We start from the raw sequence: 14,169 nt of genomic DNA, 5'->3' as shown, positions 1-14,169 counted from the left end.
AAAAACAAATTATTTGAGTTTTAATTGGTTTAATTACTAAAATGTTGGTTTGTATTTAAAATATAAATTTAATAAATAAATAAATATAATATTTTAATATTTTAGTTGATAAAATAAGAAATTTGATGGTCAAAATGATAAAATATTTTTTTTATATAAAAAATAATAAAAAAACGGATCATACGCACTTAAGTTCATAACTTTTCTCACAATTAATTTGGTGACATTTATCATTTATTTACCAAACAAATTACTATTAAAATAAATGAGTTTTATTAACTTATTTAATAAGTATTGTATATTTTTTTATAAGAAATCTGTCATGGATTATATATATTATGACTTTTTCTTTAATGCCTTTATAGTGGATTTCTTCAATTCATTGTGGACAATATTTAATGAATAAAATATCTCATTCTATGATTTAGTTGGATTCAAGTAATTTGATCCAAGATATTTATTACAGTTGATAATATGAACTTATTAATTTTATTATATTAGAGAATTTTATTTTTAAATACAATTATTTCAGATTTTACGTTACCCTAAGGGTTTATTTGATTTTGATTATTGAGATAAAACAAAGTTTTTATCCCAAAATTCAAGTATCATATTAAATATCTAATAATCATTTTATCAATTTAAATATCAAAATTATCATTTAATTTTTAATATAGATTAATTATTAAATAAAAATATAGAGAAAATATAATTTGGTAAAAACAAAATTTAAAAACCATTTTTTTTCTTAATTTTAATAAACAATATTTTTTTAGAAAAAACCCAAAAAAAACAATCTATTAACCACTCTTTCACGAGGCCTTATTCATAATCATAGTTTATTTACCTAATAAAAGGACATATTCACAAAATTTTACCATTTACCACTAAACTTACAAGCTTCATTATATAAGTGACTTTTTCTCATCTTACTAATCAAAATAACTCTTTAATTAAAATAAAATAAAAACCCTTGGAATAAAACTCCTACATTTTGGATTCTTAATTGATTGTTTTCACATACATTTGTTTTAAGTGCCTCCTAATTCTTCCAATTGTTTTAATTGAGTCCCACAATTAAATATAAATATCCAATCAAACCCTCCAATCAAGCCAATTACTCAAACAAGTCCTCTAACTTTGAAAATCACACAATGGGATTTTAGACTATTATATATATATATTTTAAAAAAAATATGATTTATTCATTAAATAAGCTAGCTAGTATGATACTACACACCTATGTTCATTTATTTCATTCAAAACATTGTTAATGTAAATTAAACATGTCCTTTCATTTCATTAAAAATATTCTCAATATTAATTGAACTTGTAAGACTTCTATTCCTTTAAACAATACTTGTTATTTTATGATCTGTATTATACTTATTTTAGTTAAAATATTTTATTAGGACTAGTTTGATGAAGTAGTTAGTTTTTTTTTTGAGTTTTTCAAAATTTTATTTTAAAACTCAACCATTATTTCATCAATCACTTCAATAATTTAATTATTAAAATTATCCAAATTTATTTAATTATATAAAATTAATTTATCTTAAAAAATAAATAATATTTTAACTTTTAATCATAAAAAGTAGATTTTAAAAAAATTATTGTAACATATATATTTAAAAAAAAACATGAAAATCTTCAATAATCACTACATCCCGAATAACCTAAAGCCTTGTTTGAGGAGGTGGTTTTTTGGTTTTGTCTGTTTTTTTTTTTGTTTTTTTTATTAAAAGTAGGAAAAACATGGTTTTATTTATTTTTAACCAAAATATTTTTTATTTTTCTAAATTTTTATTTAATAATTAATTTATATTAAAAAATGTAAAGGATAATTTTAATATTTTAAGAGATAAATAAATAGATTAGATTGATGATGTAATGGTTAAGTTTTGAGATAAAAATTAGATTTTATCCTAATAATTCATTCATCAAACAAGTCCTTACCCTATTTGAAATTCAGCTCGAATTTAGACATTAAATATAATTTTTTTAATTAAATAATTTAATTATATATATATATTAATAAATTTAATAATATTTATTTTTTCAACCATTTTAAAAATATATACCGGACACAAACCATAAAAAATAATTTGTACAAACATTAAAGTCTTTTGAGTGTTTTTAAAAACTGTTATATAAAAATATAATATTATAAGTCAGTAAAATAAATTATAATTTAAGAATAATCAAAGTCAAATAATATTATTAAATGAAAAAAAACAATAATTTAGACCAAACTCCCTTTCTTCATAAAAGAATTTAGACCAAACAAATTATTATTTTACTATTACCAAACAACCCCCTGAAATATTTGTCAGATAGCCGGTCAAACAAGCTGACGCGTGATTTAACGGCAACATCATCAGTAATACACAAAACCTGACGTCATTCCCTCCGCCGCCGTTAACTTTTTCCGGCCGCCGGAGATAATAGAAAGAAGAGAGAGAATCACAATTCAAATCAACTTGACCATAAGCAAGTTTCTCTCTCTTTCTCTCACTATAACAAACTTTCACTTTCTCTTTTAGTTACCTTTCATGTTGACTTCCTTTTGTAGATTTCCTCTCTCTGTTTGATTATGTCGACTTGGGAAGTTGAAGCTGCAAAGAGATGGGAAGAAGCTCTTCGTAGAATGTTACCGGTCGGAGCTCCTTTACCTGATGAAGAACATCTTGATTACTCAATCGCCGTTGAATATGATGGACCTCCGGTTTCCTACACTGTTCCTCGCGTTGATCCGATCGAATTCGAATCAGTTTCCATCCAGACTGCTTCGATCGTTTCAGGTTCTGATTTTCCTTCTCTTGTTCCTGTTGCCGTACCGATTTCTTTCCCGAATAAGGTTCCTCAGTCGTCTCGTGTTAGAAATGGAGGTGGTTCCGTTGTTAGTCAGACGAATGATTTCAGAACCGAGGATCTAGATTCAAGAGGTGGCCGCGAAGAAGCGGAAGAAGCGGAAGAAGAGGATAGGTTAGGTTCGCCTACTGTTGATCCGATTGGGAATCAGGAAGGAAGACGAGCGCATATAGTGACATTTGATACAGATAGGGATGAGGAGGATGGAGAAGAGGATGGAGATGTTTCGTCGCCGCGGTCGAGTGTAACAGACTCTGTAGCTTCGCCGATTGCAGTTAGGAAAAGAGAGAATTGGCTGCAGAGAAGGTCTGGAACTTGCAGTAGGTGTCAGAGACCAAGTAGGTTAAGAGAAAGGGAGGTTTGCATTGTGTGTGATGCTAGATATTGTAACAATTGCGTGCTTAAAGCTATGGGATCAATGCCGGAGGGGAGGAAGTGTGTGCCCTGCATTGGTCTTCCGATAGATGAGTCAAGGCGTTCTAGTTTGGGGAAATGTTCTAGGATGTTGTCGAAAGTCTGTAGTACTTTGGAAGTTCAGTTGATTATGAAGGCGGAAAGGGAATGTCCTGCAAATCAGTTGAGACCTGAGCAACTTTTCGTGAATGGCAGACAGCTGCGCCAGGAAGAGTTGGGTGAAATATTGGGATGTCAAAATCCCCCTCAAAAGCTGAAACCTGGGAGGTACTGGTATGACAAAGATTCTGGACTTTGGGGAAAGGTAAATTACAGAACATTGTTATGTTTTGAGATTGTTATTAGCAAATTGCTTTCTTGATCATCAGTTTTATATTTTCAGGAAGGAGAGAAGCCTGATAGGATTATAACTTCAAAGTTAAATGTTGGAGGTAAATTGCGAACTGATTCAAGCAACGGGAACACAAAAGTCTTCATAAATGGCCGTGAAATCACGAAAACTGAGCTGAGAGTTCTTAAGGTAGAGTGTGCTTCAACTCCTGGCCCGTTCTTACTTCAACTGAAAGAGAACCTAGTTTTATTTTTTCTTATCCATGTGCCATGATTGTTCTGTATGTGCCTTTTAGCTGTAAGATGTCATTTCTGGCATTTATCTTAATGTCTAGAGTAAATTCCATTTTCTGCATCCAGTTATGGATGGCAACTTGGTAACAGTATTGTTAAGATTCTTTCATTTAGGATGAATAACTGTTGTCATATAGTGAAAAGAGCTGATCATTCATGGGATTTGCTTTATTATCATAGTTGATCATTAATAGGAGTTCAAAGCAACTTGGTTAATAGGTTTGGTTACTATGTTTATTGACTGTTGTAAGAACCGATGTATGCAACCGTGTTAAATTGAAAATTCAAAGTTACTCTTATATTTTCTACGTATTGATGGTGGGTTAATGGGGTTGAACCCAAGCCCATCAGGGTTTAACAAGTTTTGAGATACTAAACAGTTGCTTCCAATTTCAAGTGACTAGACTTTACAAGTTATGTTCCCGTTAGTAATGAGTACTCATCTTTATAATTTATATTTCAGTTGGCAAAAGTACAGTGCCCTAGGGATACCCATTTTTGGGTGTACGATGATGGATCCTATGAGGAAGAAGGTCAAAACAACATAAAGGGAAACATATGGAGCAAGGTTCTATCACCATCCATCACAAATATAGTTTCTTCATATCTTATTGAACGGTAATTTAAAATGCTTCTAATTGGTTTTTGCTAGGCAGGCATCTACTCGTTTCTTTAGTTCATTATTATCGTTGCCTGTGCCACCAACAAATCCAGTTTTGCCAAAAGAAGATCCAACGGCATATTCCGGAAGGTCTCTGCCAGACCATCTGGACCATGGAAGGACTTATAAAGTCCTACTGACTGGATTAGAGGGTTGTGGGACAAGCACAATCTTCAAGCAGGTACATCTGATATTATGAAATGTTAAGCATGTCAGACAAATTCACTTCATCCAAATTTAGAGCCAGATGTATAGTATTATATTTTATTACTTGGGTCTGGACATGATAGTTGTGGTCTCTTTTTATATGTATATGAATATTATTCTAGTGTGCCATTAGTGGAAGTAATTCTGGTGTTTAAGGCACTAAGTAAATGAATTTGTATGAGTCACATTTATCATTTTGATCGTACTAAATTAAGTTTAATTCAATGAGTGAAGAGTATATACATCCAAGATTGTGATTGCTCGTCTTGATTTTGTATTATCAGGAAATATTTTTCTCTTATTATGCATGACAAAATTATCAATGAATTGGGGTGATAGAATATTTGTAAAAATATATATTCAAGTGAATGACAAGCTTACATCTTTACTTGAACAGGCCAAATTTTTATATGATATCAAGTTCAGCACTGAAGAGTTGCATAACATTAAGCTTATGATCCAAAGTAACATGTACAAATACTTAAGTGTTATTCTTGAAGGGAGAGAGCGTTTTGAAGACGAGGCTTTGGAAATGCAAAAAGCAACTACTGTGGATGCTGAAAATTCTGGTCCAGGTTTAAGTCTTGTATTATCAACATTGCACATTGTTTGAGACCTGAAAATAGCTCCCTTTCTTTTCCTACCAGTCACATGATATTGTTTCTGCATGATTGTTTAGTTGAAACTGAGATAAAAGAAGGTAGTTTGTCTTCATAAATCATATCAGAAACCTCATCTTTACCCCATTTGGGCATTTGGATGAATGCATATAGTGATATGATCAGGAAAATTATACTTTATATTTGGCATTGAAGTATTATAAATGACTTGTTTTCAATAACAGGAATCTAAGGCATTGCCTTAAGAGGTATTAAAATATTTTAGGAGTTTAACTTGCCCTTAAGTGTTGGACTCCATTTAACCTGCTTCTACTTAGATATTGTTGCTTCTTAGTTGGTTTAGTTTGTTGTATGTTATAGTTCTTCCTTGTGTCTAGCACTAAACTTAATGTAACATGCGAGTTTTTTCCTGTCCCAGAGAGGAATTAGAGGTGAGAAACTCCTACAGCTAGCTATATTTGTAGCAAATGGTGTTACACTATTGCAAATAAATGTTATGTAGCTTCACATTTTCTCTATTCTCAGTCAATATCATGAGACAAACTGCAACGAATTGTTTCAACCTGCTTAATCAGTTTATAACTTCATAATTACCATATAATATTATCGAAATTGTCTTTATTGCACTGGAAAAAATAGGTCAATGAATAGGGAGTTTCTAGAATCAATAGACATCTTTGATTAAGAAATGGTAGCATGTTCTCTGAAAAGAAATACCACAAACTCAACAACACTACCGAATGAAAGAATTATGCCTTTGGGAGGGGAAGATTGGGGCTTGTTTGTTCTGGGTTTATTTCAAAACAAGTTGATTTTTTCGAAAAATCTTGTTTGATGAAAAAGTGTTTTATTTGGGTCAAATGACCACAATATCTTTAGTATTTACTATTCTAAAATGTTATAATGAATAAGGTAAGATTATTTTGTGTATTCTAGTTGATGATTTGATGGAAGAAGTGACTGCTGATGTGATATTGTTTTATTTTGATTTAATCCAAATAATCCACATCAAACAAGCCCTTATTGAAGCACAATTCCTTAGAAATGAATCAATTGTTGATAATATTGCATGAAGCTTTGTCATTGTTGTATAGAAACATGATATTCATGAGCCTATGTGCACATATCCCCATAGTGCACACATTTTTAAATGATGCAAGGCAAAGTGACACATCATATGTATTGTGAAATGTTCTTGTCTTTATGTCTAGACCTATTCTGCTTTGATGTTTGTGACATTACCTTAGATATTAAAGGTTATTGAGTTTTGACATTTCCCCATTACAATTTCTACAATAACTTAAATGTCTTCTACAATAACTTAATAGTGTAAGGTAACATTGGTGTTGGAACAGAACATTGTATCATACCAGTACAATGTATAGAGAATGGAATGAAAGGATAAATGATATTTTTCTCCACTCTTTTGCTACAATTGAAAAGGGACCTGCACAAGATGAGATATCTTTGAGTTGATTGGGATCTAATTGTGTTTTTTGGTTTTCTTTTGACTTTCCTATACTTTCTTTTCATTTTGCTAGTATTTGTGAACGCATTTCGAGTTCACTCATTTTTATGCTATAAAAATTCACCTTTTTAATAAGCAAAATGATTACAATCAACTCGGCCGACTCCAATGTTACATACCCTGCACTATAAGTTATTAAACCCTGAAAAAATAGTATTATCCATCAACTTCTTGTATTTATCAGAAAAATTAAAGATCTTGAATTTTAAAAGGCAAGTCCAAATTATTTGTTGAGTTGGGTCACTTTCTTTTTAACTACACAATCCCCGAGTACCCTTACTTTATAATGTTTTTTTTTCTTTGATCAAGCTCAATATTAATCAACATAATCATACTTATTTTCTCTTTCTCTATTATTTTTTAAGGATTTTTTGACAATAAATTTCATTCCACCTTTCTTTAATATTCACCCCAAAACCGTAAATGGAATAGATGTTAAAGTTATTTAAACTCTAATTCCATTTTAAATTACCTATTCAAAACGTAGGCTTGGAGAAAAGTCTAGCAACTTTGGTGATTTCCTTTAAAGAGAATCCTAGTTATGTGATGGCCGTGCTCGGAAAGGAAAGATTAGGGACTAATCCCTTTTTTTTCAACCGGTTGTCGTATATGTTATCTCGTTCTTTAAACCAATTCACATATAATTGGAATTAAAATTAAAATGATACCTATTCAAACACAACCTTAGAGAAAAGTCTATCAACCTTGATGATTTCCTTAAAAGATAATCCTAGTTATGTGATGGCCGTGCTCGGAAAGGAAAGATTAGGGACTAATCCCTTTTTCTCAACCGGTTGTCGTATATGTTATCTCGTTCTTTAAACCAATTCACATATAATTGGAATTTAAATTCAAATTCAAATTATACCTATTCAAACACAACCTTAGAGAAAAGTCTATCAACCTTGATAATTTCCACAAAAGATAATCCTAGTCATGTGACGTCCGTGCTCAAAAAAGGAGGATTAAGGACTAACCACTTTTTTCTTTTCAACCGGTTTCTATTATATGTCATCTCGTTCTGTAACCAGTTCTCATATAATTGGAATTTAAATTTTAATTCCAATTCAAACTTAGCCTTAGAGAAAAGTCTAGCAACTTTGGTGATTTCCTCAAATAAGAATCCTAATCATGTGATGGCTGTGCTGAAAAAGGGAGGATTATGGACTAATCACCTTTTTCTTTTAAACCAGTTGTCGTATATGTTATCTCGTTCTTTAAACCAATCCTCATATAATTGGAATTTAAAATCTAATTCAAACTATACCTATTCAAACACAGCCTTAGAGAAAAGTCTAGAAACCTTGGTGATTTCCTCAAAAGAGAATCCTAGTCATGTGATCAATGTGCTCGAAAAGGAAGGATTAGGGATTAACCACCTTTTTTTCTTTTCAACGGGTTAATTGTTATATGTCATCTCGTTCTGTAATCAATTATCATATAATTGGAATTTAAATTATAGTTCTAATTCCAATTCAAATTATACCTATTCACACGTAACCTTAGAGAAAAGTCTAGCAACTTTGGTGATTTCCTCAAAAGAGAATCCTAGTCATGTGATGTCCGTGCTCGAAAAGGGAGGATTAGGAACTAACAATTTTTTTCTTTTCAATCGGTTGTCTTATATGTTATCTCGTTCTTTAAACCAATTCTCATATAATTGGAAATTAAAATCTAATTCAAATTATACCTATTCAAACACAGCCTTAGAGAAGCCTTAGAGAAAAGTCTAACAACCTTGGTGATTTCCTCAAAAGAGAATCCTAGTCATGTGATGTCCTTGCTCGAAAAGGAAGGATTAGGGACTAACCACCTTTTTCTTTTCAACCAGTTGTCGTATATGATATCATGTTCTTTAAACCAAAACTCATATAATTGGAATTTAAAATCTAATTCAAATTATACCTATCAAACACAGCCTTAGAGAAAAGTCTAGCAACCTTGGTGATTTCCTCTTAAGAGAATCCTAGTCATGTGATCTCCGTCCTCGAAAAGGGAGGATTAGGGACTAACCACCTTTTTCTTAACCTGTTTTTGTTATATGTCATCTCGTTATGTAACCAATTCTCATATAAATGGAATTTAATTTCAATTCCATTTCAAATTCAAATTATTCCTATTCAAATGTATCCTAGTCATGCGATGGTCGTGCTCGAAAAGGGAGAATTCAGTACTAACCACCTTTTTCTTTTCAACTGGTTGTCGTATATGTTATCTCATTCTTTAAACCAATTCTTGTATAATTGGAATTTATTAATTCAAATTATACCTGAATAAACACAGCCTTAGAGAAAAAGTCTAATTCCTATTCAAACATAGCCTTAGAGAATAGTCTAACAACTTTGGTGTTTTCCTCAAAAGAGAATCCCAGTCATGTTATGACCGTGCTCGAAAAAAAGGTTTAAGGACTAACCACCTTTTTCTTTTCAACCTGTTTTCATTATATTTCCATCTCCTTCTGTAAAAGCTGAATGGTGTTACCTTTATTATTTCAACTCTTTGTTTAAGTCTAGACATCTCCTTTCTTCTGTTATTTGTGTGGGTATCCGAAATTGCCCATGGTTTGTAGCCAGTGATTAATGTAATTTGTAGTTGGAAAAACTGCTGGTCTCTTTGTTGAATTGGACTTGTGATGGCCTTTTATTTTTTCTACTACCTGTAAATGAGCGTCCATAGAATGTTTTTTTGGGAATTAAAAATGTGGCCACAAGGGGGTTCAACACATAGCCCGCAAACACACTTAACCAAATCACCAAAGTTAAAATTGAATTGATTTTTTTTTTATTGATAATACATATTATAGTGTAATTGTTGTTGCTTCATTTGGTATACAAATTATTTTATTATTATGATCCAAATAATAATGTAATTTTTTGCTTCATTTGGTATTGAGATTTTTTCTTGATCACGTCAGATTATTTTTTAAATCATTGTGATTTTTGACAAGCATAATAAATGTAGATTGTTCATATCATAATTCAACATGAAAACAAGTTTGGTAACAAAACAACCCATTCATATCTTGTTATATAGGGACTATATTACTTTTTTTTAATATATATATATATATATATATTCTATAGCTTCTATTAGAAAGAGCAAAACATAAAATAAAATAGCTTCTATTTGTATGAGTGTTCCTAATGCTTTTACTGCTTGTTTGTGCGTTTGTCAATTCCAAATGAAGAACCCTTAAAATAATTAGAATGAGTTCTAACATTTTCTTCATTGTCTTGATTGACTCTTTAGTGTTTGCATCACAAATCTTCTCCTGTTCCATTTCCTGAAGTTGTTTGCATCTTTGGCTTCATAATTATACATTAACCAATTGTGAAATATTTTCAGGTGAAACAAGTGGCAGTAAAAGTGAGTTATGTGTCTATTCCATCAACTCAAGGTTGAAACATTTCTCTGACTGGTTACTGAATATCATGGCCACTGGAGACATGGATGCGTTCTTTCCAGCTGCCACACGTGAATATGCTCCAGTTGTGGACGAGATATGGAAGGATACTGCCATTCAGGAAACGTATAAGAGAAGAGAGGAGCTTCATAACCTTCCAGATGTTTCCAAATATTTCTTAGATCAAGTAAGCGGATAACAAATTTATTTTCTAAGATTCATTTTATATTTCCCACTTATTTGTCTTCTCTTTTATTAGCCTGTGTTGCTTTTCTTGTTGGATTGTTCTAAAGTGTCTAAGTGGATGTGTATTTTTGATTGGCTGCTCCTCATCCTGTACATTTTGATGAAACATAGTAATTAGTTTCTCCTTCGATCACAATCAACCTATGGCCAGCATCGTATGTGATACAATTGAGTTTATTTGAAAATTGGTATTTTTTCAGGATCTCCATTACAATCACATTGAAAAGTCGTGAAAATGGTTCTCTTTTTGCATCTGGTATGGAAAACGTGATTGAATTGGATGAAACTTCATTTAGTAGAAATTGATTTTTTCTATTCAGATTTTTACCATTTTACCCTTACTATATATTGATTATTACGTTGGAGGATAAGGAATAAAAATAAAGTCCTTTATGACATTTCACCACATTTGGAACACTAGGCCAAAAGGTGATTTTTTTTGGATTGTGATCCAAATTTTTAGCAAGTGGTTATGCCAAATGTACTATTAATTGTATTCTTAGCAAGTTGATAAAACAACATACCAAAACAGATACCAAACTATAATTGTTAGAATTGTCATAAAGTATAGATGAAAAGTTAGAAGAACGGGGATGAGAGGCCAGAAGAATGTCTGAAAGGCCTAGATGAGAAGAGAAACTATTCAAGTTCATTCAATAACAATTCAACATATCATTATCCATATTACAATTACTTATTTATACTACTTATCATAATTGAAAATGACTACTAATAACTAACTAATTAACTAGTAAACTACTAGCATAACTACTTTGAACTGCTTATAATTAACTATTAAATATGAATTATCTATTCAATATTCACACTTTTTATATTAGGCTGCCTGTACTGTAAAAGTGTGACAATAGGCTGGCCTTATGGTGGGAAAAGTCTATATGGATCTTGACTTTATTATGTTTTTGGTTAGGTATAAGAGCTCTCTGATATATCACATTGCCAATTGGGATTCCGAAGGAACTCAGTTAGTAGTTTCATACTCCGTTCATACACACATCCAGTCTCCTTTTTCTGTTATTTTATTTTACTTGTTTCCTGAATTTGTGATCTGGAAGTGAATCCTCGCTGTCTAGATTTTGTCTCACTTCTGCATTGATTTTATAAGGCCCGATTAACTCTCTTTTACATTTGTTGATTCTCACATTGTTCTTAGGACTTGTTTGATCTAGGGTTATTTGAATAACAAAGTGGTTATTTTAAAATAACCTTGATGTGGGTTGTTGAAAATTAGGTTATTTGGGTAAAAAAGCCATTAAAGGTATAAATATATAATGATTTTTCTTTTTTTAACTAAGAATATTTTGGATGATTTGATGTGATTGATGAGTATATTGTTTATTGGATAGTTGGTTATTCGGAATTAATCTCAAATAACACACATCAAACAAGACCTAACTCAATGAACTGAAGACCTTCAAGTTGTGTATTCTGTTAATATATGATATTTCTTATATAGATAAGTTCCAGAAGGTTATTCAATCTGTTGTATTTTCTTTGCCTTTTTCTTGTACAGTATATGATTGTTATTAAAGCTCCTTCAACCATTATTATTTGGTGAAGGGTATGAATGAATCATCTCCCAATTTATTGTTTGCCTGCTGCATATCTGACCAATGTCTATTTTCTGAACAGGCTGTTGAAATATCAAGCAATGACTATGAACCTTCAGAGAAGGACATATTATACGCGGAAGGAGTCACTCCCAGTCATGGCCTTTCTTTCATTGAATTTTCATTCGATGACCACAGCCCAATGTCCGAAGTATTCAATGAAAACTTTGAAAGCCAACTTCCTTTAACCAGGTATCAAAGTGCTACATATTATTTGAAATTATAATTAATAATTCATTAAGCCTATTTGAAATCTAGTATTTTGTCACAATTATAATCCATTGGAAAATCACCAAACTTGAAATGAAAGTGATTTTTTTTGGTTTAGTTATAATTTTTTTTCTAGAACATCAAGATCCATATTATAATGTTAATTTTGGTATACAAATTATTTCTAGAGCATGATCCAACTTATTGATTTATGTTTGATTTGGTATAGAGAATATTGTTTTTCTTCTTCTTGTCAAAGATAACAAATGTTGATTTTTATGGATTATGATAACATGCCAAAAAATTGTTTACAAAACAGCCCAATTTAAATACACTTTCCAAATGATTTCCTTTCTAGTGCTGAAATAAATAACATTGCTCCCCCAGGTACTAGTTAATTTGATTAACTCAAAAAAGGAAACTAACATATCACAATCATGATCCAAAGTTTAAATTAAAAGTGATTTTGTTTTTGGTTTGGTATAAGATTTATTTGGATCCTCATGATTTAGATTATAATGTTAATTTTGTTGCTTCATTTGGTACACAAAAGATTTTTTAGACCATGATCGAATGTTAGATTTTTGCTTCACTTGGTATAGAGAATACTTTATTTTTTTACTTGGATCATGATTTAGACTATTTTTGAAATCATTATGATTTTTGTCAAAGAACAATTATAGATCTTTCTGGATCATATGATCAACATAACGACCTACCCATTGATTTCCTTTCTAGTGCTGAAACTAATAAGAAAAATGAATACCCTCCTCCTTCCCCAGGTACCAGTTAATTCGATTAAACTCGAAAGGACTACTAGAAGGTTGCAAATGGTTACAAATGTTCGAGGACGTAAGAGTAATAGTCTTCTGCGTGTCACTAAGCGACTACGATCAGATGTGGGCCCCACAAGGAACAACAACAGTTCCTCTCCAAAACAAATTACTAGCGAGCCGAGACTTATTTGAAAATCTAGTAAAACACCCAAGTTTCGGCAACACACTGATCGTGCTAGTACTAAACAAGTACGATTCATTCGAAGAGAAAGTGAACAGAGTCCCAATCACAGTGTGCGAATGGTTCAAGGATTTCAACCCGTTGAAACCACATAGCAATAACTCTCAGCTTGCAAACCAAGCTTATTATTACATGGCTGTAAAATTCAAGGAGCTATACAGTTATCTAACGGGAGGAAGGAAGCTTTTCGTTTGGCAGACGAAAGCTAGGGAGAGAGCTTCGGTGGATGAGGCATTGAAGTATATAAGGGAAGTTGTGAAATGGGATGAAGGAAAAGATGATAATTTGATGGGGAGTGGAGGAGGAGATGATTCTATTTATAGTACAGAAATCAGTTCATCACCTTATATTAGGCAGGAATGAAAGCAATTGGGACAGACTTGTGTACATAAATGGAGGATATGATGAACTCTCTGTAAGTTGAAACCTCTCTCTTTCTTTTATGCTTATCATAGATTTGACCATTTATTTTGGGATGGGGGAGATGAAGAAGAAGAAGAAGTCGGCATTATTTGATCTCACTGTTTGTAAAATGGTGGGTTAAGATTGTTTTGTTTTTGTTTTTGTTTTTTTTGGAGAATGGAGAGATTTGTTTGGTTTGTCCATAGGGACAAGAATTAACTAACTATATACATTATTGTTTTTTTTTTAGTGAAACAAAACTCCTCAATAAATTTCTTTTTTTCTTTTTCTATTTCCCCTAAAACCCATCATTACTTATGTGTTAGTGATTCCATTTT

At 31.4% G+C, this 14,169-nt stretch overlaps 1 protein-coding gene across 1 annotated transcript; it reads left to right on the top strand.

The window, feature by feature from the left end:
• The first annotated feature begins 2,493 nt into the window (after nt 1–2,493).
• LOC124941325 (extra-large guanine nucleotide-binding protein 3-like) lies at nt 2,494–14,121 on the top strand. Its single transcript, XM_047481626.1, has 8 exons — nt 2,494–3,589; nt 3,668–3,805; nt 4,373–4,477; nt 4,566–4,751; nt 5,175–5,352; nt 10,271–10,515; nt 12,225–12,394; nt 13,195–14,121. The coding sequence occupies exons 1-8, from the start codon at nt 2,594–2,596 to the stop codon at nt 13,790–13,792; spliced, it is 2,616 nt and encodes an 871-aa protein (XP_047337582.1). The 5' UTR covers nt 2,494–2,593; the 3' UTR covers nt 13,793–14,121.
• The last annotated feature ends 48 nt before the right edge of the window (nt 14,122–14,169 follow it).

The sequence above is a fragment of the Impatiens glandulifera genome, chromosome 6 (genome assembly GCF_907164915.1).
Source record: "Impatiens glandulifera chromosome 6, dImpGla2.1, whole genome shotgun sequence".
Lineage (NCBI taxonomy): Eukaryota > Viridiplantae > Streptophyta > Magnoliopsida > Ericales > Balsaminaceae > Impatiens > Impatiens glandulifera.
The sequence above is the reverse complement of the archived record's forward strand: the minus strand, read 5'-3'. Positions and strand labels throughout refer to the sequence as shown.